The sequence below is a fragment of the Xenopus laevis genome, chromosome 5S (genome assembly GCF_017654675.1).
Source record: "Xenopus laevis strain J_2021 chromosome 5S, Xenopus_laevis_v10.1, whole genome shotgun sequence".
In the NCBI taxonomy this organism is placed as follows: domain Eukaryota; kingdom Metazoa; phylum Chordata; class Amphibia; order Anura; family Pipidae; genus Xenopus; species Xenopus laevis.
Window position 1 is genome coordinate 17,909,433 of NC_054380.1, and position 27,315 is coordinate 17,936,747.

A 27,315-nucleotide genomic window follows, 5' to 3' on the forward strand; every position below is an offset into this window, starting at 1 on the left:
TGGATTTCAGTGCAGAAGTCTGCTGGAGCAGCACTATTAACTGGTGCATTTAAAAAAAAAAACATGTTTTTCGATGACAGGATCCCTTGAACAACTAAGCCTGTTACTTTTCTTTTATACTTGATTTATGTTTTCCCTTTCTTATTTAAGCACAATGAAAGAATTGTCCTCTGGCTGGCATCTATGCAGAGCAATTAAGACATCAATCATGCCGTACCTGAGGTGTGCTGCATTGTTTTTCCACTATTTAAATGGTGTCCCAGCACCTTCGGAGTCCCTCGGTAAGTTTATTGATCATCTACTTTACCAGAATAAATCCCATCCTGCTAATCATGATTCTGACTCTACCTTTATTATTCTGACCCCTGCATATATACGGTAATAATTTTCACTAGGATACAGTTCCCAAAATAAAAAACCTGTAAGCATAAAAGAGAAACACAAGTCCCTCCGGTAACATACAATTCTACTGAACGGTTAATAATAATAATAATAACAACACCCAAACAGAAAAGGAGTAACCACTTACCTTTTGGTGCAGCTGGTGCAGACGTTGTTTAACACCAGTATAACTGGGCAGACAAATATGTTCTGAATGTCCCATTAAAACATGTTATATTGATGAGTTGTATTTTGCCTTTTCAGTGAGTGGTATGAGCCAGTTTGATTGTCTCTGTAGTTATCTTTCTTTGCCAACCAACTTGGTCTGCCTCTTTCAAGAAAATTCTAAAGTAATGGAGACTTTAATAAATAGGTGAGTAAAACTGCCATTGCATCTCTCTAACCTGTGCTAAACTATTCCCATTGTTGGCTGTTACTGGAATTCCTCTTAAAGGAGAAAAAACCCTTTTTTTAAATTAAGGGTTTGTTTCTCCTTTAATGAGATCAAGAAGGCTAAAATTTATATTTTGTAGACAGCTAATTGTTATATGTAAAGGAAATCTTAGGGAGAAAAGAGGCCTTTGCTTTTATAAATTTATTTACATTTAGTAGCCTAGGAGAAGGCCCGGACTGGCAATCTGTGGGTTCTGGCAAATGCCAGAGGGGCTGCTAAAAGGTGCCATAGAAAGTCAGTTTTTAGTGGGCTGGTGCGGGCTGTTTGGGCATCTGTGTGGGCTGATTGGGCCTCTGTGTACCTGAAATGCCAGGGCCCATTTTAATTCTCAGTCCGGACCTGCCTAGGAGTCTATTTTTGTTGTGCAGCTGAGGCAAGCAATATGGCAGCTTATACAGAGGATGCTTTATACACTAAACATAATTTTGGGTGGTTTAATTTGGACAATTGTAAGTAGACTGCAATACCGTGTTGGAGCCATCACATATTCTTGCTTTTACTCCAGGTGGTGTAACCATTCAGAGGTGAAAAGGTTTCTGAATGGGGAACGGATTACTATCAGGTTAGTATTTATAGCTCAGCTGTTTAAATGCTTGTACATATTGTAACAATGGCCTTGTATCTCTGTTTCCCTACTATTAAAATCTAATGTTAAGCTGTATAAACAGACAAGACTCTGAATAGACAGATCCTGGCTCATCTTATCAGGGGGCAGAGTAATTCTATCTAAATAGGGTTATGGTGCTGTTGTAAAGCCTCAAAGCTACCCAGGGTTGAACAGCTTAGATGTGTGCCCTTTGCTTCTCCTTTTTAAAACGTGTTTTATGTTTAACTTCTTTCCAGAATGATACATTCCCTGCCCGGATGGTTTCTTTTATTGTTGAAAATAAGTATATAAAGACTACTTCTCTAAACACCTGTAACAAGGGTTTTTACCTGGCTGGTAATTTACAAACCCAGCTGGAGAGATACCTGCCAAGGCTGGGGCCAATATTACAAATTTACCAGCAATGTAGTTATGTTGAGCCCCTGCCCTACTCAAGCCATCAGTTCATCCATTCTTACCCTTTCTCTTCCCTATAATTTACCCTCAATGCTACCTTGCATTATCCCTACACCCTGTTTCTTCATGGCCCTCCTCTTTCCGTCATGGCCCTGCCCCCTTTAAAGGAGAACTAAACCCTAAAAATATATTTTATATGTGGAACTTATTGCACCAGCCTTAAGTTTCAGCTTGTCAATAGCAGCAATAATCCAGGACTTCAAACTTGTTACAGGGGGTCACCATCTTGGAAAGTGTCTGTGACACTCACATGCTCAGTGGGCTCTGAGCAGCTGTTGAGAAGCTAAGCTTAGGGCTCGTCACTAATTATCCAGCAGAAAATGAGCTTCACCTGTAATATAAGCTGATGCTACAGGGCTGATTATTAAATTCTGATGCTAATTGCACTGGTTTTTGTGCTGCCATGTAGTAATTATCTGTATTAATTACTAATCAGCCTTATATTGTGACATTTCTATTCTATGGGTACTGTATATTGTGAGTGGGTCCCTAAGCTCAGTAAGTGACAGCAGCACAGAGCATGTGCAGTGAATCAGCAGAAAAGAAGATGGGGAGCTACTGGGGCATCTTTGGAGACACAGATCTTTACTGCTAAAGGGCTGTGGTTGCCTTGGGCTGGTACAGAATCCCAAACCATAATGTACAACATTTCTAGCTACTTCTTTAGTTAGGCTTTAGTTCTCCTTAAGGGTCAGGGCACATGCTCAGATTTGGGGAGGTTAGTCGCCCGGAAATTTGTTGTCGAGCGACTAATCTCCCGAAATCTGAGCGTGTGCCCTGACCCTTATGGTGTGATCCACCCTTTTTATGCCCCCTTTAATCTAAGTGCTAGGGTTTCTTGCATATTTTATTTAAGTGATTTGCTTACCTTTCTATTTAGCTATCCAAGGGAATCAAACAAGCTTATAGATCTCCCAGAGGATTACAGCAGCCTGATTAATCAAGCGTCTAATTTCACGTAAGTTATCATCACCATATGATTTCTGGTGTGTGTTGTTTTCAGCTATACATGTGTCCTAATTGCCCTTTCTAATCTTTGCATTGCAGTGTATAGGTCAGCCTCGGTACACCTATACATGGTGCATATAAATGAATGTAGGCAAGCTTATATGTTTTTCTTTTTATTGTAGGTGCCCTAAATCTGGTGGAGATAAAAGCAGGGCCCCTACACTATGTCTGGTGTGTGGAACCATGCTGTGCTCCCAGAGTTACTGCTGTCAGACGGAACTAGATGGGGACGATGTGGGGGCGTGCACTGCCCATACCTACACATGCGGATCTGGCATGGGCATTTTCCTCCGGTTTGTACTTTTACCCTGTTCTATTTTGCTGATTTGTTAGTAGCCTGGTAGGGATTTCTCTATGGATACAGTACATATTCAGTAAACTTAGTAGCCTCTGCATACATTATATTTGCCATTTCCCTGTCATTGACAACACCATGTGGTTTTGCTGTTAAGGTCACATTTCAATGCTCCACTTGCCACACCTTAGGGAGATTACAGTCTCTAAATCTTCCTGTCTGTGGCCATTAAGGTGTGGGGGGGGGGGTTGATGGAACGCATTAATTTTTCCTTTCATTCAGACAGATCTATGCACTTTTTATCAATTTTTCTATTATTTATTATTCACTCCTATTGTCACTTTTTATTCTTTTTTGTTTTGTTCTTTTCTTACTGGGATTTTGAGTGTTCTGTGGATTTACTGAGGTCTCTACCCAGCAGACCAATGGGAGAGCTGTGTGGCCATCAGGCTCCTGTTCTCCCTGAAGACTTTGCACCAGAGAAACCCTGGGGGTAGCCAAGCCCAGGGGAAAGGACAATCCTTAGCTGTGAGGTGGGGTCACGAGATCCTTTCCCCTTTTTAGCCAGGGGATGGGGGTGGAAGGGCCTATCCAAGCTTCGGTGAACTTTTTTTTTGTGGAAACTTCTGGCAGTTTGCATTTGTGATCACTTTGCACAACCCCAGGCTTTTAATTAAAAAAAACCTATGATATATGTAATAAGTGCCTACTTTGGCGCAGACATAATATTGTTAATTAAGCCAGGTATTACAATGACATTCTTTGGAAACGTGAATCAGCAGTTTGGTTGGATTATTGTGGCAGAACCATTTGTGTGCTATGTAAAATAGCCTTCCCTCCACTAGGTGGCACTCGTCTTCTGTGTGTAATAAAGCTGTGGTTATTGCTACTTCAGTTTATTTTCATGTGAAACCTGCCATCAAATTCTAAAGTGAGTTTTCTACAGAACAGGCTACCATCTTGTTCTTACAGTATATAACCAATTCAGAACAGGCTACCATCTTTGTTCATATTATTGCCTTCTTATATAACCAATTCTCTCCCTGAATCAGTGGTACTAGTCCAATTGCCATTTTGGAGTCAGGAAGGATTTTTTTCCCCCTCTGAGGCAAATCGGAGAGGCTTCAAATGGGGTTTTTTCCTTCCTCTGGATCAACTGGCAGTTAGGCAGGTTATATATAGACTTAAAAGGTTGAACTTGGTGGACGTGTGTCTTTTTGCTCATCCGTCTATATTATTCAATTATACTAGAAGAAGAGCGCTATGCGTTGCCGGACAATACAGGAAACCATCCTTGTCAAAAATATAACCCCATCTGAAATGTTCTCTTGTATTTTTTTATTTTTACAGAGTCCGAGAATGTCAAGTTCTCTTTTTGGCTGGGAAAACAAAGGGCTGTTTCTATGCTCCTCCTTACTTAGATGACTATGGAGAGACCGATCAAGGCCTCCGGTATGTTGAAAACTCTACTTTGTTCTCTCTTATTATTATTATACTTTGAGAGATTTTTACTGCTCCTTTTTTTTTTTTCCCTCAAAGAGCTAACAATGTTTACAGCTCAGTAAAAAATACTGATTGTTTCAGGATTATCAATGTCTTAGTCTGGACAATTTATATCAGAGTGGAAGGGAGTTTCCAAAACCAATTTTTGCAGTTTGTACTGGGGATCAGTGACGTAACTAGAGTGCGCCGGGCCCCACTTCAAGAAAAATCTTCAGAAGGGCCCGGCTGACTCCGATCCCACTTCCCGCCCTGCCTTTGCCCCGCCCACATCCCACCCACTTCCCTCCCAGACTCTGCCCACTGCCGTCTGACTTGTGTCCCAGGTAAGAGAGCCGCTGGGGAGGAGAGTTATTTTTTATTAGTTATAGCGGAAGTAGACCCCACAGTCTGGGCCCCCCTGCGACTTCCAGGTCTGCTTCCTCTATAGTTACGCCAGTGCTGGGGATTATCCGTTCCGCTTGCTGGGACTTTTATCTTATTGCTTTGTTTTCACAATCCATTAATGGTCTGCTCCATTGACTTTTCATTCCTATATAAAGCACATATATATATATATATATATACAATATACTGACACCTGATTTCTCTTTGTTTAGACGTGGGAACCCCTTGCACCTCTGTAAGGAGCGTTACAAAAAGATCCAGAAGCTCTGGCAGCAGCACAGTATTACCGAGGAAATTGGCCATGCCCAAGAAGCAAATCAGACTCTGACTGGCATTGAGTGGCAGCATTTATAATTCAGACTTTATTTTTTTTATTTTTTAGCAGTCCATTTTTCTAACGCAACAAAAAAAAAACAAAAAACAAAACTGTGACCGCAAAACAGATGCAGATCTTTAATTTATATTTCACTGCCTAGTTTATCCAATAAAAGCGAAGTGTTTCTTAGTGACACCTTAAACTGCAAATTCCATACTTAACCATATACTTCTTCTGTGCTTCCTATACAAACCACAATGTAGCTAAGGCTTCAGCGAATAGATAGCATGGGGTGTGAATTCAGCATAACATATTAGTTTTAACTGAAGGGGGGGCAGCCCTTTCATTCAGTTGCAAAAACAGGGCAATTCTTTAGTTATAGGCTAGTTTTATCTTCTAAACGCTTGTTTGACAAAAGGCTTTGAACTTTAAACTACTCCACCCAGTGTACCCCATGTACAGACAGATATAAGCTGCTGGTTCTGGCACCCCATTGTGACAGCCTGTGCTCCCTTCAGTCTCACCATTCATTTTTCTTTAGTCCAGGTTTGGGCAGATAATCTGTCCAGGGTGGATTAAAGCAGCATTTTGCAGTGAACGAGGCTTAAGGGTCTGCATATGTGCCCAATTGTGATGGTCATTGAGATAACAATCGCTTGGAAGACTTGCCAACAAGTGGATCTGTCTCTTGTAAGCTTTAAGTGTGGAGCAGTTAACAATTAACTTTCATTTGCGGCCAAGTTGCATCTCATCTGATTTCGTTGTGACCAACTTTATTAAACAGATTTATTGACTTAAGGTTTTAAACAAAAAGAGAATGTAGTGATGAAACATTATAGTCTATTATTTCAGTGCAGTCTGTCTATGAAAACAAAAACTGGCTTCTTTTGACATCCACTTGACGGTGCCTAAAAGCACTTTCAGTTCACTTTAATGGTGGTGCGGTTTACCATGCCTAACCTGCCCCCCCCCCAACCCAAACAAAGCGCCATTATTACTTTTATACCTGCCTCCACCCCTTCTCTGCCATCATTTGAACAGAACACGGAGGCACAAGTATATCAATAAGCGACGGCTGATGGAAGGAGAAGGTGTTAATATTGCAGACAGGGAGGTCTATGGATAGGGTTTTGCCCACAACCTGTTAAAAATTTGTTGCATGGATCCAAACCCGTCTGAGCAATGGGTCCTTCAGCTAGCCCAGGCAACAGCAGGTTGAGGAGATTGCTGTTAAAGTGAATGGAAATTGATTGTGGACATTTTTGAGATTGCCATTGTTGCTCCTGAACACAAGGGAGACAAAATGCCCATTACTGCTCCACCTGTATCACCTGTATCAGAAGTTAGCTGAGAAGTCTCTATAATCTACAGAGAAAATAATGTTCTCCTTCAATAACATCTGTGATACCCAACAGGGACCCGTAGCCTGGTGCTCAGTGCTGGAGGGGTTGGCTCTGTCATATACAAGGTACACAGGTACAGAAGAACACGTGAGTGCAGGGACAAACATTTACCTTTCCTGCTGTGCCACTGTACCTGTCTGGGCTAGCCATCTTTAAGGTTAGTAGTATAGGCTTTAATCTATGAATCATTGCATGAGGGGTTTTGTGTGTGCCCAATATATTCCCTTCAAATTCTTCCTTTCCAGGAAAGAGTCACAGTGGAAGATTTAGAGGATCGTAAGTTTGGTATCCAAACCACAGTTTTTATTGGTGTTGGCACCTTTACAATCAATTTCCCACCTCCGTGGCCATACATTGATTTAATGTTCATATCTGCCTGTTTATGTGGTTGGTTGGCTTTGCGTCTTGAAATATATAGAGCTGTAGTATGGGCTGTGAACATTAGGTTTTTCTTCTTTTCCAGATAAGATAATAAGGGCTCCCATAAGCATTGAATAATGAACTGTAGGAAGTTGATGCTTTGTAATATATTTCCCAATGTTCGGCTTCACTGGCCCTTTACAGAACTAAGGATTTGAATACCCTCGCCAGCTGTCAGGCAGTGAGAAGCGGACGTCTTGAACTTGATTCTTTTTAGCATGACTCTAAATGATGGTGTGGTTTATTCCAAGATTAATAGATACTTGGCTTGAAGAGAATTTGGACTTGAGCCAGGTGACATTTTATCACTTCAGAGAAAATCATTGTAGGCCTCTGCGCCCCTCTAAACCTTGATGATTCACATTGAAATGTGGAAAATATGCTTAAATCAGGATTCCCAATAGGCCCTTAACACTAGTGGACTCCCAGCAAGTAACTGTTTTTTGTTTCTTTATCGTTATGCCGGAATTCTATGTTGTTTCCCTTTGTGCCTCTGTGACTGAGGGTTCCCATGTAGGGATTGGATTCCTCTAACTCCAGTTGTACAAAGGAGGCTTTCCCTGAAACAGGATCATTATGCCGCTGGCTACTGGGTAGTCGTAACGATAAAAACAGGGTCACTTTTCGTTCATCGCATCATCCCTAAATCAACCTGCTGCCCGCCCCCCTTTTCTATGAATCTTTGTTCAACGATTTCCCCCTTTCTGTCTAATTTGGAATCATTGTAGTCGTGTCGTCAAAGATTCATATGAGTCTTCTGCATTTTAGACGTTCGGTGCTGTGACTATCTCAGACTGATTGACTTGGCAGAATCTTCCTTTGTACATGGATTTATAGGAATCATTCACCGGCCGTGCCCAGAAGGCATCACTCCCAGTACCGAAAGGGTCAGGGTCGCCCACCCCCCCCCCTCCTCTGACTCCTCCCGATCTCTCCTTCATTTATTCCATGTAATATTTCTTAGCATGTATTTATGTTTATTGTAGAAATGTTTATGTACAAATATTTGAATGGAATTCTATTTGGGGAAAAAAAGGGTTTTACTCCATCTTTAATATACATGAAATTCTTGTAATATTTGAATGTAACATATGTATAAAAATACACAACTTATCAATAAATGCTTTAGCCGTCCTTGGCTTTGTCCTTTTCTTGACCCGACTGACCTGCATTGTGCTGAGGAAGGCTTGCTCAGCATTGTTTGCGCTCCATTGTCTCTCCATGTTAAGCTCCGGATTACTCCAATATTAGAAAGTGCAGCATCTGCATTTACCTGGCCAAACTTAAGGTGATTATGATATTAGTCTTCCTAATATCCAACAGTGATTCGTTACTCAGCTCCGTCAGCAGTTTAGTAGATTAGGGCAGTTGTTGGAAACTTCCAAATGCCATAGGCAAGCTCTATATCAAGGATATATCCAAGCTACTCTGTATTCTGGACTAATTCAATGGCTCTTTTGGCTTTCCCCATTCCCATCAGTTTGTACTAAGTCATTGCATACATACATAATACCCAAGGTATAATCAGAGAGGAAACGTCTCTTCCTCACTGTTGAGGGCCCCCATAGTAGCTTGTTGAGGTATCATAGATTTGCAATGAATTTGCTGTGTTGATGATAGAGCTTTGCTCCAGCTGGAGTCAAGAAATGGAGGAAAAAAAGAGGAATGATCATAGAAGCTGAATGAGGGTTTCCAAAATTATAATTTTGCATCTTTTATTTCAGACAAAGATGTTTTAATTGAAAAGAAGATGAACATTAGCCTAGAGTACCCAGAGGAATGGCATTTCTTGTTGTGCTGAGACTGGAGATCAGAGCAGAAGAATCTTTATCTGTGCTAAAGACCTGTGTCTTCCTCTGATTCTTGTGTATTAATGATTGTCTACAGAGTTCTTTGTGTGTACATGGACAATATCCAACTATTGGCAGAGACAGTTGTGTGAAGGGCGATGGATACCCTCGGTTGTATTTATATTAGGGTTTAATTAACTTCACGTTCATTCTTGTTAACTCTGTGGCCCATGGTCTTGTGTATTATCTATTGTAGGAGGCAATTGTGGTGACCCACCCTGAAAAGCATGGCAACCTCTTAATGGGTGCCAACCCAGGGATTAGGAACCCTAGAACCCAAAGGGGTAGCTCTTGTACAGCAGCTACATAAGAACATTCATAACAAATGCTTGGAGGGCCATTAGTTGGACATGCCTTATACAGATCTAACCTCACCATTACATCTTGGTATACAAGTATGTACTGTATCTATTATTTATCAAATGTCCGACACACTGCGCTTTCTTGTGATGATTATACACATAGTGATAAACCTATGTCTTTGCTACTAGTTTTATGTTGTGCCCAGTTGAACTGTCTCGTTTCACACGTATACAATATTGAAAAAGGTTAGTGAACAGTGCAGTTCAGTTGCCAATCTGTATAACCGTATGATAACTGTATAGCACTAGCATCTTTGGAGGCACAGATCTTCACTTCTAAAGGGCCAGAGCTCCCCTTAGGCCTAAAATATAAGGTGTATTATGTCTAACCTAATGCTTTCTTGAGCTTTAGTTCTACTTTAACACCGTTGACTTACACTTGGATTCCCTGTAGTGCATGAGCTAAATAAGTAGTGCCAAATCAAGCCTCTGGTTTGGGAATCAGAAATTTGATTAAGCCAAATCCTTTCCATTTAGGACTGAAAATGTCTAAGAAATGTTGAATACGGTCTGTTCACCAATATGGTAGAACAGAACAAACTGATACACTTGTGTCATCATTCTGGTCTCGGCAATATTGCTTGTATCTCCTGCAGTCGATTCGTCCATTTTTATACCTGGCGTTGACCTCGACATGTACATCTGACTCAGTCTAATATTATTATGCAAATTGGGATTTGTTCAAGTATTTGGCCAAGTTTTGTGAGGCAGCTTGAGGAAACCCTACTGCTACGTGAATTGAACTGATATACGACTCTTCTTATTATGGTCTCTATATTTGCTGCAGTTAGGGAGATCTTTAGTAGAAACTTAAGGTGGCCATACATGTGCAGATTAAAGCTGGCGACATTGGTCCTTTAGACAGATTCTGCAGCTTGTCTGCCCATGTGTGGGAGCTTCCGACGGGTCTCCCGGATTGAAATCTGGCCAAATATAAGCCTAATATAGATCGGGCAGGTTTGATTTTTTTTCTCTGATTGAGGACCTCATCATCTAGTTGATGCGGTCCTATGACCCATCAGCGACCATTCGTTGTTATCTGATCCCTAGGGCCGAATGCTCGGAGTAACCCGATACCGCCCTGCCATTGGTGGACATATTGATGCTTTCCAAACGAGCAGATCTTATCGTGTATGGCCGCCCGTAGACTTGTAGCTCATGTAAAGATGGCCTATTCGGATATTTGCCCATGTATGGGGCCTTCCTGACCAATATTTGGCCAAATATAGGCCAGATATTGATCAGGCAGGTTTAATTTATCCCCCCGATCGATGCAAGTTGATGCGGTCCTCGTCCCATCAGCACCCATTCCCATCCGATCGTTTGGCCATAGGGTCTAACGATTTGATTTGCTCAATATTGTCCTGCCTTTGGTGGGCATATTGGGAAAAAGATCTTATAGTGTATGGCCACCTTTATACTGGGAATTCCAGCTTCTGATATTGTTACCCTCAATCCCGTGGAAGAACAGTGAAAGTATAAAAAGAAGACAAGTGAGAATGTGTGTTGCGCATTGAGTATCAGTAAATGATAACCAGCCACAGATCCCAGAACACACAATATCGGAAGCAAATAAAACAAAAGAGATACATGTCATATTTTCATTTAACAAGAATTTTTGCATTATATGTTTAATAATAGGAGCTAGAGTAGCAAACAGCAGATAATAGCATTTCTGTTACACAAGTGTTGCCTGATTTGGCTGTTGGTTGTGGGTAAGATATCACAAATTTGTACATGACAATGCAGTTTAATCAGTGTATTGCTTGGCAGTGCTGATGTCTGTGATATTGTTATTCTGCTGACGAGGACATTTGTGGTAGTGGAACTGATTTCTTGCTGGAATTCTAGAAGATAAAGGAGCTTGCCATGGTACCTGAATTGCATTGCCGCATCAAGAGTAAGTACTACAAGTAGTAGTCAATTATTTGATTACATTTGTTATTGGCCATAGCGCCAACAGATCTTTAATCATGTGGCTTTAACATGTGTTCTTCTGTAAGGAAGCCATGTTGTTCCTGCTAGAAGCTTCTATTCCATGGCAGAAGATCAGCTCTTGTGCTGGCATTGATAGTCCAGCGAGCAGCAAACTCCAGTGCCAATCACAATTGCTGCCCTGCCTAAAGGGACTAAGGTACCTGATGCCGATTCCTCAAATTTAAAGAACCTATAAGATTTACATTTGACCAATTGTTGGTCTTCTACATTAGACCTTGGATATAAGGATATTATAATTAGCACCACCTTGAATAATTCTACATAACAGGAATAATATGGGGCAGCTGAGCATGAATGACTAATCCAGCACCCAAATATAATCTTTGTACAGGAATTCTATACGTCTTCTAGCTGCACTAGTATTGAGCATCCCTTGGGGATAGCGGAGACCGGAACATGCTAGTTGCCCCACTTGATACGCAGGACTCCAGACCAATAGTAGGGCTGCATTTCAGCTCTCCAGGATGTGACGCTTAACTGACACCTAAATCTTAAAATCAAATCTACGCGTAAAAATGGAATTCTCTATCCATTCATTTTAGCTGCTCAAATAATTTTAAATTATTTTTAAATTGAATTTAAAATTAGAAGATGATCCAGTAGGAACAAACATTGTGGGGCCCATTTACTAACAATTGAATTATCTTTAAAAAAATTGTGGTTTTCCTATATTTCTCAAAAGCTCTAAAAAATGATTTATAAAGTGTAAAAACCACAAAAACCTCTAAGGCAAAAATTTGCCAAGTAAAAGTTGTCGAGGTGCTGTATCAGTCAATGGGAGCAGCGCTGATCCGATTAAACCATTTTTAATCCAGTCACAATGTTAGAGGTATTCGTATTTTTTTTGGATCATTGGGCTCTTTTTCCGTTCGTACTTTTTAGAAGCGGATCTTTTAATAAATTCAATCATATTCGTGGTTTTAGAGTTTGGGAGTTTAGTCAAAATTTCCAAAACCTCTAAAAACCACTAAAATTTTATATATAACCACTTTAAGCTCCGAAGGAGGGTCCCTGAAGATTGTAAAAATGTAATACAATCGTGAAAAAAAAACCTCGAATTTGTGAGTTTACAAATTTGAAAGCTTAAATCAAAAAATTGAAAACTCAAATTTTAAAAAATGGCTTGAATTTTGCCTAGGACAACTCCTATTGACTTCTACATGAATTCGCAAGCTTTTAGATGCCGATTTTTTACGTTCGAGTTTGAGAAATTTATTTTGCTTAATAAATACCAGACATTTGAAAGTTTTTGAAAATATAATTCAAATCTGTGGGGGTCATTAATCAATACTGGGCAAATTTACCCATGGCAACCAATCAAATTGCTGCATTCATTGTTCTACTTGCAGCTGGTTTAGAAAGCTAATCAGTGATTGGTTGCTATAGGTAACTGCCCTCGGGCAAATTAGCCCAGTGTTGATAAATGAGCCCCTGTTAAGTTTAGTGCCAAAAAAATTGAATCTTGGCAAAAATTCAAATTCAAAATTATCGAATTCAAACTGATAAATCACCCCCATAATGATTTTTGCCACCTCAGAGTAGGGGAACACTTTAGAAAAAAAATAAAATTATTCAGGCAGTGAAGGGAAAAAAATGTGCTTAACTAGAATTCTCATAAATAAGAAAATATGAACGCAGGGAGAAATTTTAATTTTTTGGTCAAAATCAGAAAAAAATCAAACGTCTGCCTCTCTTTGTTTACCAACTTGTTACCATACGTTCCTTTGAATAAGCTGTCAGTTGGTACCAAAAAAAAAAAACCAAAAAGTTTTTTTCAAAAAGAATGTTTTTGCCTCCATTACTTTTTGTATTTCCTAAGGAAAATTTCAACAAAAGCTGATAAAGGTCTGTAGAAAAGTCTTAACATTTTATGTTTATTTATTTACTTTAATATGTAACATTCTTACTCGACGGTTCCACCATACTGATATAAAATCACTGGCTGCTACTACGTAATATATTCCATGTATAAAGGAAGGGGGCGTAGAAAGGATTGACAAAGGGAAGACGTTAAAAACCTGAGCTCTTGTTTCTGCAATGAATTCCTAAATTTTCCATTCCTATAAACCAAATTTCCCAGTCCTATAAAACAAGATTTACTAAAGGTTGTTCTTTATACATGCTGTTTTGGCTTCACTTTTACCATGAGTCAAATTCAAATGGAAAGATGGGTATGGGGGTTATACCAGGTGCCAAGCAAATTAGCGAGGCCATTTTTTTAAGAACATAAGGACAGACATGCAGAGTGAATCCAACAGGTGGGTGATGCTATGGGTGCAACACTCATAAAGTATATGCCTTTCCAAAATTCAAATTCACATTTTTTTCAATTTTTAAAAATTATAATTATGTTCCGAATGAATGGTTATATTTTATATTCCAATATATGATGGAAACATTTGGTCGGTGCCCTGCACTTAGACTATGAACTCACACACGGCTACCCCTGATATTGATACAAATCTTGCCTTGACCTCATGAAGAACGCGGACACCATGAAGACGGCTGAGGTGGAACCATATACAGGAACCACGCTGCCATTTTGAATTGTGAATCTTTCCCGGGTTGGTGACTTTATGCTCAGTCTTTATGTATTTTCGGATGTCTGATTTATATGTAATATACATTTTACAGGGATTTTCATATTTTTATTCAAATATCTCGGAGTTGAGAAAAGGTTTGTTTTTTACTTAACATTGACCCAAAGTGTCATCGATTTTATGGGGGATATGATTGGGTATAGCTATTGCTGAGTGTCGGATTCTGTATTAGTAGGAGTCATTGTGCTGTAGAGAGAAGCCTGATGAATAGACACGAGCAGAGAGGGCTTTGTCTTTGTTCACAGTGAGAATATTTACATTTAGATGATTATGAAATAAAAGTCCCGCTTAGTCCAGATGTTCAGCTGACAGTTGCTACTCCTGCTTCCTCACCACCAGCGGTCTCCACCTTGTTCAGCTTACCCATGCTTTTCACCAGTTCCCAGGAGGATTTGATGGTGTCCTTCAGGCTCTTCTCCAGTATCCAACCTTCACTCTCACACTCTGGATCTTCAGGGTTTGCAATGGTCTCCAAACACGTGTGCAAAAACCTCAGCCCGATCATCACAGCCATCTGAAGATGAGATTAAGGGAAGGTTATTAGCAAGTGAATTGAGCATGCCAAGCAGTTTCCCCGGCATGTTCCAACCTGTGACCTCCCAAATAGGATCATATCAAAAACCTGCTATGTCTTAACCATCATGTAATAGAAGGGCAACAATATTATTTAATGGCCCAGGTGTAGATACAACCAACATGTATATTATGGCCTAGGTGCCAGGCTGTGGATGCTGTCGCTACAACTTATTGGCAGATGTCCTCTGACTACAGATGCTTAGTGATGTCATCAGTTCTGATGTATGACATAAAAGATGGCAACCTGTGTTATCAGAAATAATGGTTTCCCCCACAACCAGGTCATAGTGGTATGTATAAAAGCACTGGAGCCCTGGTGGCTTTATATGGCAATGGTGCTCCTCCAAGACTACATATTTGATGTTCATGGAATCATTTTGTTCTAATATTACTTTTGTGACTGTTATTAAACTACAGCTGCTCCGTTATAATAGGAATAAGGCACCCCAGATGAAAGCTGTCACAATGTATAAAGCCCCCTCAAATTGTTGAGGCCACAAACCAAGTGATCAAAGGACTTTAAAGGAGAACTAAACCCTAAAAATGTATATGGCTAAAAATGGCATATGTTATACACTGAACTGCACGAGGCTAAAGTTTCAGCTTGTCAATAGCAGCAATGATCCAGGACTTCAAACTTGTCACAGGGGGTCACCATCTTGGAAAGTGTCTGTGACACTCACATGCTCAGTGGGCTCTGAGCAGCTGTTGAGAAGCTAAGATTAGGGGTCGTCACTTATTATCCAGCAGAAAATGAGGTTGGTCTGTAATATAAGCTGATGCTACAGGGCTGATTATTAAATTCTGATGCTAATTGCATTGGTTTCTGTGCTGCCATGTAGTAATTATCTGTATTAATTACTAATCAGCCTTATATTGTGACATTTCTATTCTATGTGTACTGTATATTGTGAGTGGGTACCTAAGCTCAGTAAGTGACAGCAGCACAGAGCATGTGCAGTGAATCAGCAGAAAAGAAGATGGGGAGCTACTGGGGCATCTTTGGAGACACAGATCTTTACTGCTAAAGGGCTGTGGTTGCCTTGGGCTGGTACAGAAGCCCAAAACATAATGTACAACATTTCTAGCTACTTCTTTAGTTAGGCTTTAGTTCTCCTTTAAGCACAGAGCCTTGCTATTATTATTGTGCATACCTCCCAACTGTCCCTTTTTCGGAGGGACAGTCCCTCTTTTGACAGCTCAACCCGCAGTCCCTCATTTTTACTGGAAAGTCCCTCTTTTCTATGCACTGAACAGCCAGAAAAAGAAACAAAGTTTCTCACTTAATTGGCTTTTAGTAGAGAGCCCAGCACAGGTAACAGGTGCAAATAAGATACTTTGTAACAATTTTGAGACACAAAAACACAGTTTAGATAAGGAGAAATATTTTCAAACTTTCATAACCTGCCAAATTTTGTAAAACAAACATGGTAATTAGGGGGTGTGGTCAAAAAAATTGCTGCGCTAACTGCGGAAAAAATTTTTTTGTCCCTCTTTTTACTTCCAAAATGTTGGGAGGTATGATTGTGTACAATCCATAGGAAACAGTTTTAATGAGTAGGTGGGAGATACTTACCCCCGCTGTCCTTCTTCTCTAAAATATAACAAGAATTGTCCTTGCAGTCCTGTGACCTGAATAACTTGGCCTCTTGTGCCCTAGCTGTTAACACGGAGGTGGGATGGAACTGTATGATCACTAATGTCCTTACAGTATCAACTACCAACATTATTCCATATATTAGTACACGATAAACTGCAATTTAATGGCCCTGTACATAAGTGATCTATATCCGTACCAGGACAATCCTGGTTTAGAACTTGCTACTATGTAAACCCCATGCTCAGGAGCGTTAGCAGTTCCCCTAGAGTTTTTATTAAACAAGCCTGGAGGAGGAGAATACCTATGGGGAATTGCTTTTGCAGTTTTGGCCACTTGCAGAACTCCATCTGTTTACAAAATAAGAAGAAAGAACAAGTAGAAGAAGAAGCAAAATTCAGTAAAGCTTTCCATTTACCTCCATGATCCAGACCAGAAACACCATACCGCCCATGGAGCTCATCATACTGGTGTAGTAGTTTAGTAGAGCTTCCTTGCAACCTTTGCTCCACAGGTTCAGCTCCTCTGTCTGGTGATCGTAACTGTAATGAGCTGAGTTATTTGTCACTTGCAGCTGAATGCAGGGCCTGGGAGAGCTCGGGTTGCAGCAACTGAAGGGAACCCCGTCAATCAAATACTTGCCGTCTACATTGCTCTGAATACGACTGCACAGAAAGGAAGCAGAAAATACATGGAAAACTGATTATATGGTTGATTATCAGGAAAGTGTTAAGGAATTTGCAGGAAGGTATCAGTTAAACACCAGGTACTTGACTGCTACCATTCTGCTCTATAGGGTGTTAAAGCTCATTGGCAGCACTGAGCTCTAACACCCAACTGAATTTTTACTCCCTGATACCAACTACAGGTAAGGATTGGGACAATTTCTTCTTCACTGGAATGAGTCATTCCTCCAAGGACAATACATTTTAACAACTACTACCACTGATGTCAGACTAACCGGCCTTTAGTTTTGAGGCTGAGAATGGGATCCCTTTTCGAACAGCAGCACCACATTAGCAATACACTACCAGTCTCTTGGCCCCATGCCAGACCTCAATGAATGCTAAAAAATTAAGCAAAGTGGTTTGGCAATCACAGAGCTAAGCTCGCTAAGTACCCTGGGATAGAGTCCTGCAGCGGGTCGGGTACCCGCGGGTTACCCACAAAAACCTGTGGTACCCTGCGGGTTGCGGGTAGAAGTTCCAGGTAGGGGTATAGATGTGGGTCGGGCTGCGGGTCTTCTCAATAGCAATTTTTACTCCTTTTTCCTGATCACGCCTACTTCCGATGATGTCACCAGTTTACAATGACAGCACTTCCTGATTCTTGATGGTCGGCGGGTCCGGGTTGTGGATAAGGTGCTTGTGGGTGGGGTAGCGGGTCAAAGCGGGTAAGAATGCGGGTTGCGGGTCCGGCTTGCAGGTTGCGGGTACAGGTCGGGTTCCAAAAAATGGACCCGTGCAGGACTCTACCCTGGGATGAATACCATCCGGCACGGTCCTTTGTTTATTTTAACATGTTCTAGTCTCTTTTGATTTTCCACATGCGTGGACCATGCATCATTAGTTGTATTACTAGGATTGGGACTATTAAGGAGGAAACCTTCATTAACTGGTTCCTCATTTGTGTAGACAGAAATGCATTTACTTTAATGTTGAAAATATATTTGCCATTGATGTCTATGGCATCTTGACAGGTTTTTGGTGGGCAGATAAAAACAAAAATGTTTTGCTATTTTCCTGAACCACAGCAAACATTACCAAAGTTGAATTTTAATCAGTCAGCCCCTATAGTGACTTCCATTTAATGTCACATACATACAGTTGTAGAGGGTGTTAATCCCACAATATTTCCAGTTCTGCACATTGTGATTTAGACTGGAAAATGGCAAATGAAGGGCTAAAAACCCTAATTTTCTAGATCCATATCACTGGTCTGCTTCAAGTTTAGGTCAAAGACAAGCAGCCTTTAAAAAGACCTCAGATCCGTAGACACCATATGAGAACCAATTGTGGAAATGAAACAGGGTTTGTTCCACAACTCAAATGCAATTTGTCCCTGAAATGCCAGTGGCTCACACAAGCTAAACCAGAAACGTCCAGGTTCCTCTAGTAGTCACATTGCTACAGTGCAAATCCCCTCTGGCGTGTTAGTCAGTTGCCATTGGGAGAATCCAAAACTTGGTTGGAGCTTCTGCACCTGGTTTGAATGACTCCTTTTTCCCTTCCACTGGATGAGGCTAAACTGTAGCCTCTGTAATTATTATTCACATAATCTATCAGAACCGTATTGTAGTAGAGCAATCTTCCAGGCAGTTGTGTAAGAGAATTGAAGTTTATTTACGTATGCATGGAAGCAACCTTACGTGTTTTGTGTCTCACAGACACAATCAGAGCCTATGATTACGTTCTCTTACACTCCTGTTTGGAACATTGCTCTTGGAGTGCCTGCTCCACTGATCCACTCCCTTAGCTGAAGGTTCAGGGCAGTGCACCTAGACCTCTTCCATTACTTGGTGAGTTAATAGCTTAAAACCTTATATCTTGTATCAATCACAAAATCTATCACTACATGTAGTGGTTCTTCAAGGAAGCTTGAGTTAGATATTGTGTTAGACTGGGGTCCATGGATACCCCAACCCCTAGAGCTTATGACATTGGCTGAAACATCCCCCATCCAAGTCAGCTGCCAAATTTCCCAGCGTGGCACACCACCAGCCTCTACCACCCCACTGCCAACCAGCCAGGGGGACTGGACCCACCTATTTCTCTTGGTGCCCCGGTGGACCCTAGTTAGTAACTAAGCTAGGTTAAAAAAAACATTGATCCAGAGGAAGGCAAAAAAAAACCCATTTGAAGCCTCTCCAATTTGCCTCAGAGGGGGAAAGAATTCCTTCCTGACTGCAACATGGCAATCGGACTAGTCCCTGGATCAACTTGTACTATGAGCTCTCTACTGACATAGAGACAACTTTCTGGTAGATAGTTTATGATACACTAATTCATAATGTCGGGATGAGAGACCTAGAGTTGGGTCATGAGTGGGACATGGAGGGCAGATAACCCCGTCATGTGCCATTAAGTTCAGTGCCCGCTGGTTTCAAGGCTGGCAGAACTTAGACACATTATGGACAGTCCCAAAGCAGATCTTTGTGTAAATCATTTGTCAAGTGTTGCAATTGTACTTTCAGCACAACCCGAGGAGCAGGCTTTTCCCACTCTATAACCTCCCCTATCAGCCTGTGCTTATACCTTGCTAAGAAATATGGGAATTGTAGTATAACCAACCTATGATTAAGTGTTTAGAACACGAGGGCACAATAAATCGGTTTACTTTGCTTCAACTATTTGATGGAAGATTGCCTTCATTTGAGTGCCTGCTCCACACTTATTTCCAATTGTAATATAATCCGCTTTGAAGTGAGTGACAGCAAGAGCTTTCTATTATAATACAGTTTCTGCACTTCTGGAACAGGAACAGTTAATCCCAGAGTTTGCTGCTGTCCATGCAACAACATCTCTTTATCACGGTGCATTGTGGGGCTTTGTTCTTTTCTCCGGGATTAGTGGAGAGCAATCCTCAAACTGGGATAAGAGTGATCTGATCAGCCTGGCCAGCTATTTATATCCCCCCCAGCTCCTCTCCTGCCTACACAGCACTTCCTAAATACTGGACCAACCCTCCCCCTCTAGGGCCAATTCTTCCATTATTTCGATTTTAAAAAATATATAAAAAAGGAGAGTTAATTAAATGATGAAAATCTAAAACCATCAAGTTTTAGACTACAGTACTGTAACAAACAAAAAAAAAATATAAAATATTAATTTCCACTTTTATAAAACAGAACCGGTTGGGATTTTTTTTGTTTTAGTTTTAGGAGAATACTGGCCTCCTGGTGTAATGTAAAACACACAGCAGCCTCAATTACAGCTCAGAAAAACCGCAAAGTGAGAGCAACCCCCCTATGATTGTAGAAGGGTCAGAAAGTGGAGACACGAGGTACAACATGGGGTACAGAGAGATTGTGGGATATGAATGACTGGCAATGCCATTATTCATGTGAATGAAACAAAACCAATCCTATAGGAGCCACTAAGCTGAGAGAAAATACAAACTACTTGCAGATTGTGCCCTGTCTGGAATCAAACCTGGGTCCCAAGCAATGGGGGGCAGCCTGAATGTTCAGGCTGGAATCCCCAATACTGAGCATTTTGGACACAAGCAAATGGCCACATAGGGCTGACCCCACTTCTACTCCCGCAGTGGGATTACTATGTTCACGTGTGCCCCAGTACAGTGACTCTTTATATTTATATATTTATATTATTCATGAGAAGCAATCACTCCCATAATTATTAGATGTATTCCATATGGAATAAAAACCTTAGCCAATCATGGGCAAAGAGTGCAGGGTTGGGCCATGGTGAGAAATGAGAGGGAGAAGAAGAAGGTGAGTAGGCAACTGGGACACCAAGGTCGGTAGATGACAATTCCATAGTTTTCAGAGAGGTCCAACCTGTTGCTCAACTACAGTTGCCTTCCACCATCTCCCTACAGGAATAAATTGGACCTTGTAAATCAAAAAGAGTGGACAGATCAGGCATTGGACAAATGTTACCTACTAACTGAAAGTATTAATGTCCATTATATAGAATATGGAAGCAATTGCCATGTGCTATGATCTCCCAGACCAATTAGAGCTGGGCATAGAGCTACCACATATTCACAGTACTGTACATTGAGAAATCTCATGGAGCTGCACTCAACCTCTTCCAATCTCATGTTCCTCAATCAGTCTATGAAGTTTGAGGGCAGGGACTTGTTCTCCAGTCATAGGAGTGGCATTGTTGTAGTGCTTTAGTGCAATGGTATCAATCTGATTCTAGCATGTTTCCATTTAGAGTCTCCCAGTTGTAAGTTACTAAAATGTTACTAAGCCGCTACTATATCCTCCTCCTCTACATACTCACTCTTTCACTTCCTTGGAGCTGAAATCCAGATAGCGGTTGCTGACCCACTGGAGCTCAAACCAGTCCCTGAAGCCATTGTTTCCGCAGCATTTGAACTCAATCTGCAGCAAGTCAATGGTCTTCTTCAAAAAGCACCTGCCAGGGATGTCGGTATCCTTGTAGTAGCGCATGCCATTCTTTAAGCCGTGTGCCAAAGTGCTCTCCAAGGAGCCCCTGGTCAAGAAGCAGACCACCCCAGTGAAGAATATGAAGATGTTGAAGATGAGACAGATTATCAGATAAGGTTTCAGCATGGGCTTCCACCTGGCAAACTTGGTAGGATCCAGGGAATCGTAGCAGATTTTACCTGCAAATGCATTAAGGGCACAGGCCAGGGAGCCCATCAGGATCAAGGAATTGGGTACAAAATGGCTCTCATCATTATCCATCACTTCACTGCGCTTCCTGAGCTCAATTTTCAGGAATACCCCCATGCTGAAAAGGGCAATGCCTGCTAAGACGCAACACCAGTTCATGAGCCATAGCCCTTGGGCAAGTTTCACTCTCCTCTTCAGGTTAAATTTAGTTTTCATCAGGGCCATTGTGGCTAAGAGGTCGACAGCAAAAACAGAGATATTTATATTTCTTTTTCCTTAGCCAAATGAGTATGTGTCAGAGATGACCAGTCAGTCCTTGAAAAATGGAGGCAAGAGGTGACGTTCTTCCATATTGAAGACCCTACGTCGAGCAAGAGGAATCCTGGTATCACCACAGGAAAGGATATTAATAGCACAATCAGGAAAGGGAAATCAGCAGAGGCAACACCTACTTCTGGTGGCCCTGTTCCACCAAAGAAGGGAGAGACTCAATGTTTCAGGTGGTTAAACTGACATTTGCAAGACGTCATCTTAATACCTTTAATCTCCTTCATCCCATTTGGAAGAAGCTCTGACCACTACATAAGCAGCAGGTATAATCCTCCTTTTACTGGTTAGTGGATTTCTCCTTTCACACACCGGAATGTACGGAATGAGGGGATAATGGAGAAATTAGTTCCTCAAGAGGGTTCAGAAGCCTCAAGCTCAGTGACTGGCCAAGGACAAGGCAAAAGGGTATCACATGGGCTCTTTGGGTAAAAGAATGTAAATGAAAATACAAGGGCATATTATAATTTCCACTGATTATATAGTATATACATTAGGGACATCCAGTCTCCAGCTCATGGGGATTGATTACTCTACAGTATTTAAGGGTTTAATTAGGTGCCAAGAGAATGTACCTGACTGGGAGAGAAGATAGTTCTTTAGGAAATGGCCAAAAGCCAGATTCATATGTGCACAGTGGCTTTGTTTGGCGTAAAATACAAAACTCTCAGCATCCCCCCCACCAAACTTCAACTGTCATTTGGTGCTGGCAGTTGCACATCAGAAACAGTTGAAAGGCCACTGCTTGTAAAACTCTGATATAACATAATGGCACCAGTGTGGCACGGAATGGACACAGGGAGGTCGCACATATTTGCACCCTATATGTTCAGTGTAGTAGGGACCCCTAGCACTTGCCCAGGAGTAGCCATAGAAATGGAAGCAGTGTTTCTTGCTGGTGTTTATTCTTATGGTGCTGCACAATTCGCCATTACAGGGGATGAGGGGTTAAACTAGGAAAAACCTTTGCTTAGGATATCCATCAGCCAACCTTGTAAACTGAGTTAAGCCCCTGACCCTGCGTACAACTGTCATACTATGGCTGGCAGATGGACACAGTGTAACTGATGAGTAACTAGGCTAACGACACAAATTTAGGAGCTTGTGATTAATATCCCACGGGGTGTCCCAGGGGCCTCACTATTGTCCTTATTCACCTCCAGCACCTGACAGTGTCACAAGGGTGAATTCTAACTCCATTTTGCACAGGGGGTCCCAGAAGCAATAGTGGGTCCAGTGGGACAATCACTGATAAGCAATTTCACTTTATGTTTAAGAAAAATGTCAATGTTTGGGAGGGGAGAAATAAAATAATTTTGCTGCAGGGGTCAGTAACTTCTTATACTATTACTGATTCTCCCTATAGGTAAAGGCTTCAATATAAAGCAGATCATGGGGCCCTTCAGTATGAATTCAATATTCCCCATTTGGATGACTATTAGACTACAAACAAACTGCTTCTCTATGGAACTTGTTCCAGGTCAATGCATGAGAATGGAATCATAGTGTACAGCCAACAACATAAAGCAGCAATTAGGTATTAGAAACACAATCTCATTAAGCGATTATCGTCATTCTCCTCTCCATGACCCCCCCCCCCAATGCACTTGAATTTGTTGAAGGGAATTTACTCACCTCCAGCAACAGGTTAAAAGCTTAGATCTTTGTTCATCTTGCGCCACCTGCTGGAAATTTCAAGTCATTTTTGTGGCTGGAGGCGTTTAATTTCATTATCTAGTCTATACTTTCCCTTTGAATGAGTCAAACAGACATAGGGAGAAGTGACATTTCCATGATGTCCCTGTGAAGATGTTCCTGACCCAACATGGTGTTTGAGTTCAGCCTAAGATGCAACTGTCTCAGGTATCACCTCCTGCAGAAGTGGAAAAAGCTTCTATAGAAATATTTTATTTATAGGTCTGTGTGTGATACACTTTCCTTTATGACTGTTAATTGTCCCTATGTATCTACAGCATTTTCATCTAACCAGTGTTTCCTTTCTCATATCCTTTTCTGTACGGCCAAGAGTCACACATGGCTAAAGTTGGCCATATTCCTTGCTTGGCAAGATCACCAGAGGGGCAGATCTCTGTACATGGTCCTTGGCCAATAATTTTCAAATCTGAAGATTCTTGGGCAGATATTAATTGGATAGGACATTGGGATGCTCCCATACACCGGCCAATAAGCTGCCAACTTGATCTGGTGGAGTGGAGTCAGCAGCTTTTAATTTATTTTTATTGGCCTGTGTGTGGCCACCTTGTCTTCTCTTTGTGAGAAGCAGCTATATACTGGCAATGCAATACTGCACTATATACTGGCAATGCAATACTGCACTATATACTGGCAATGCAAAGCCGCAGCTATATACTGGCAATGCAATACTGCACTTTATACTGGCAATGCAACGCCACAGCTATATACTGGCAATGCAACGTCACAGCTATATATACTGGCAACGCAACACCGTAGTTATATACTGGAAATGAAACACCGCAGCTGTTTGGGGCTATTTATTTGTGTTACCAGATTCAGGGACACCTCCAGCTCAACAGGCTGCATTGATTGCAGTTTAGCAACATGCATTTATCCCCTGAGAGACATCCCCTGCTAACAATGCCAATAAGGATGGGAAGCACAATGATTGCTCGTGTCCCCCCAGGACTTGTGTTAAGTTAGCAACGACTTTGCTGAATAGTGTGGAAACCCCTTGAATCTTCATGCTGGCCCCATGGCTGTGTTCAGGGCCGCCATCAGGGGGGGACAGGGGGGACAAGCGTACCGGGCCCGGGCATGAAGGGGGGCCCGGCAGCGCTGCATTTTTTTGAAGATCCGGGCCCCCCTTACGAGCGCCCGAGCCGTACGTCATTCCTCTTCAGTGCCGAATGCGGAAGTGCCGAAAAGCCGAAGCCGATGCGCCGAAAAGACCCGAAGTCACGGAAAAAGCCGAAGTCCCGAAGTCCTGAAGCAGCGCAAAGACCCGAAGTCACGAAAACAGCCGAAGCCGAAGTCCTGAAGCAGCGCAAAGACCCGAAGTCACGAAAACAGCCGAAATTGAAGTCCTGAAGCGGTGAAAAGACCCGAAGTCACGAAAGGAGGCGAAGTTGAAGTACTGAAGCCATGAGTTCAATTCTACTGAACACCAGTTTGTGTGTTTTTTTTTTTTAATCCCCTGGCCACCAATGTATTATTTTAATATTCTATAGGCCCCTGCCACCAATCTTTTTTTTAAAACTTTTGTTTTTGGGGCCCCAATTTTTTTTTTAACTCGTAAGGGGCCCCTTGCCACCATTGTTTTTTTTTGGTTTTTTTTTTTAAAAAAAAAAATTAATTTTCTTTTTGGTGGCCCCAAATTTTTTTAACTTGTAAGGGGGCCCCTGCCACCAATTTTTTTTTTTTTTTCAAAAAAAAATTTTTTTTTTACATTTTTTTTGGGGCCCCAATTTGTTTTTAACTTGTAAGGGGGCCCCTGCCACCATTGTTTTTTTTTTCAAAAAATTTTTTTTTTTCCAAATTTTTTTTTTGGGGCCCCAATTTGTTTTTAACTTATAAGGGGGCCCCTGCCGCCAATGTTTGTTTATTTTTTAGTTTTTTTTTACATTTTTTTTTGTTGGGGCCCCAAGTTTTTTTTAACTTATAAGGGGGCCCCTGCCACCAATGTTTGTTTATTTTTTATTTTTTTTTACATTTTTTTTTGTTGGGGCCCCAAGTTTTTTTTAACTTATAAGGGGGCCCCTGCCACCAATGTTTGTTTATTTTTTAGTTTTTTTTACATTTTTTTTGTTGGGGCCCCAAGTTTTTTTTAACTCATAAGGGGGCCCCTGCCACCAATGTTTTAAAAAAAAAAAAAAAAAATTTTAATTTTTTTTTTTTGGGGCCCCAATTTTTTTTATAAGGGGGCCCTGACCATCAATAGCTTTTTACAATTTGTGTGGGGGGGGGGGTTACTTTTTTAGCGCTGATGTCTGTGTGGTCTTTTAACTGCGATGTGGGCGGGATATGGGGCGGAGCTTGGTCGTCAGTGTGGGCGGGGCCCAGGGGGCCCCAAAAATTTTGTTGTACGGGGCCCCGTGATTTCTAATGGCGGCCCTGGCTGTGTTGCCCCAGACTTAAGGTGAGCCTATTTGTGGCTTATACTTATGGGATGCACTTCCTCTACCTGTGCTTAGTTTACTGGTCTGATCTGTTTCTTAAAGGGGTTGTTCACCTTCACACATTTTTTCAGTTCAATTGGTTTCAGATTGTTCACCAGAAATGAAGACTTTTACCAATTACTTTCTATTTGTGGCTGTTTTTCTAATACAGTGAGTCCTCGAGTTACATACACCTGACTTACATACAACTCACACTTACAGACAGAGGCTATAACATGAATGTACTGTGGTTTGCTTGGCCTTTATTAGCATTTAGCTTTAATAAACCACCTGCCCCAATCCCCTCTGGTGTGTGTTGTCTACTGCAGAGCACAGAAAGGTCTTGTTGCATTTAATAAGTGAATGTTTCAACTTACATTCAAATTCAACTTAAAGGGCATGTAAAGGCAAAAAAAATAAAATCCCATTTTTACTTTCTTTAATGAAAAAGAAACCTATCTCCAATATACTTTAAAAAATGTGTACTGTTTTTAGAAGAAACCTGACTTTATGCAGTGAAATTCTCCCTTCATTTACTGCTGTGGATAGGAATTGTCAGACGGTCCCTAAATGCTCCATAGGGAAACAATCATACTTATGAACAGCATGGGGAGCCCCCGCCTTACTTGCCAGCCACTCAAGCGAATGTGTAGAGATTTGTATTGGATTTTATTTTTGCCGTTACATCCCCTTTACTGTTTCCAGTAAAGGGGATGTTGTGGGGCCGGTTGGACCTTACTATACGGTGTATTGAGGGTAGGGATGCACCGAATCTACTATTTCGGTCGATGAGTTTGGACGTTTTTGACCTTTATGCCTTACTCTGGCAGATAGTAAGGCAGAAGAATCAAAATCGTCCAAACTCATCGACCAAATCTTGAGATGTACGGCCACCAGAATCGAAACAAAAGCATCTCTGGAGTGTTCCTCCAGCCTCAACCTCAATATCCTGCTAATGAATAACAGTCCCTTTGTATCTAATTCCAAGTGGCTGCTGCCCCAACCACCACCACCACATATGCCATATCCTCCGACTCCTTTCAAGGAATTATAACATAACAGGAGGCCTGTGGGAGGTGATACATGAGACAGTTGCATCTTAGGCAAACATACCTCCCAACTTTCCCTTTTTCTGAGGGACAGTCCCTCTTTTGACAGCTGAACCCGCAGTCCCTCATTTGTACTGGAAAGTCCCTATTTTCTCTGCACTACATAGCCAGAAAAAGAAACAAAGTTTCTCACTTAATTGGCTTTTTAATTCCCAGCAGGCGGCACAAGCTGAACAAAGATCTAAGCTTTTAACCTGTGGCTGGTGG

General features: G+C 41.4%; 2 protein-coding genes across 4 annotated transcripts in view; one reads left to right on the forward strand and one right to left on the reverse strand.

Moving 5' to 3' along the window:
- Positions 1-8,361, forward strand: part of ubr2.S (ubiquitin protein ligase E3 component n-recognin 2 S homeolog) — a 174,915-nt gene extending 166,554 nt beyond the window's left edge. For 2 of the 3 annotated variants that reach the window (XM_041564059.1, XM_041564058.1), the window contains exons 41-47: positions 151-281; positions 646-754; positions 1,341-1,397; positions 2,779-2,856; positions 3,029-3,199; positions 4,552-4,653; positions 5,301-8,361. In XM_041564059.1, coding sequence (XP_041419993.1) covers positions 151-281; positions 646-754; positions 1,341-1,397; positions 2,779-2,856; positions 3,029-3,199; positions 4,552-4,653; positions 5,301-5,442 — 790 coding nt within the window. In that variant the 3' untranslated portion in view covers positions 5,443-8,361. 3 annotated transcript variants of the gene reach the window in all.
- Positions 8,362-14,233: 5,872 nt separating this feature from the next.
- Positions 14,234-21,823, reverse strand: prph2.S (peripherin 2 (retinal degeneration, slow) S homeolog). The gene is given in 3 exon segments (NM_001088226.1): positions 14,234-14,551; positions 16,629-16,875; positions 21,184-21,823. Coding segments are annotated over 3 exon segments (1,041 nt in total). The 5' UTR covers positions 21,765-21,823; the 3' UTR covers positions 14,234-14,338.
- Between the last annotated feature and the right edge of the window lie 5,492 nt (positions 21,824-27,315).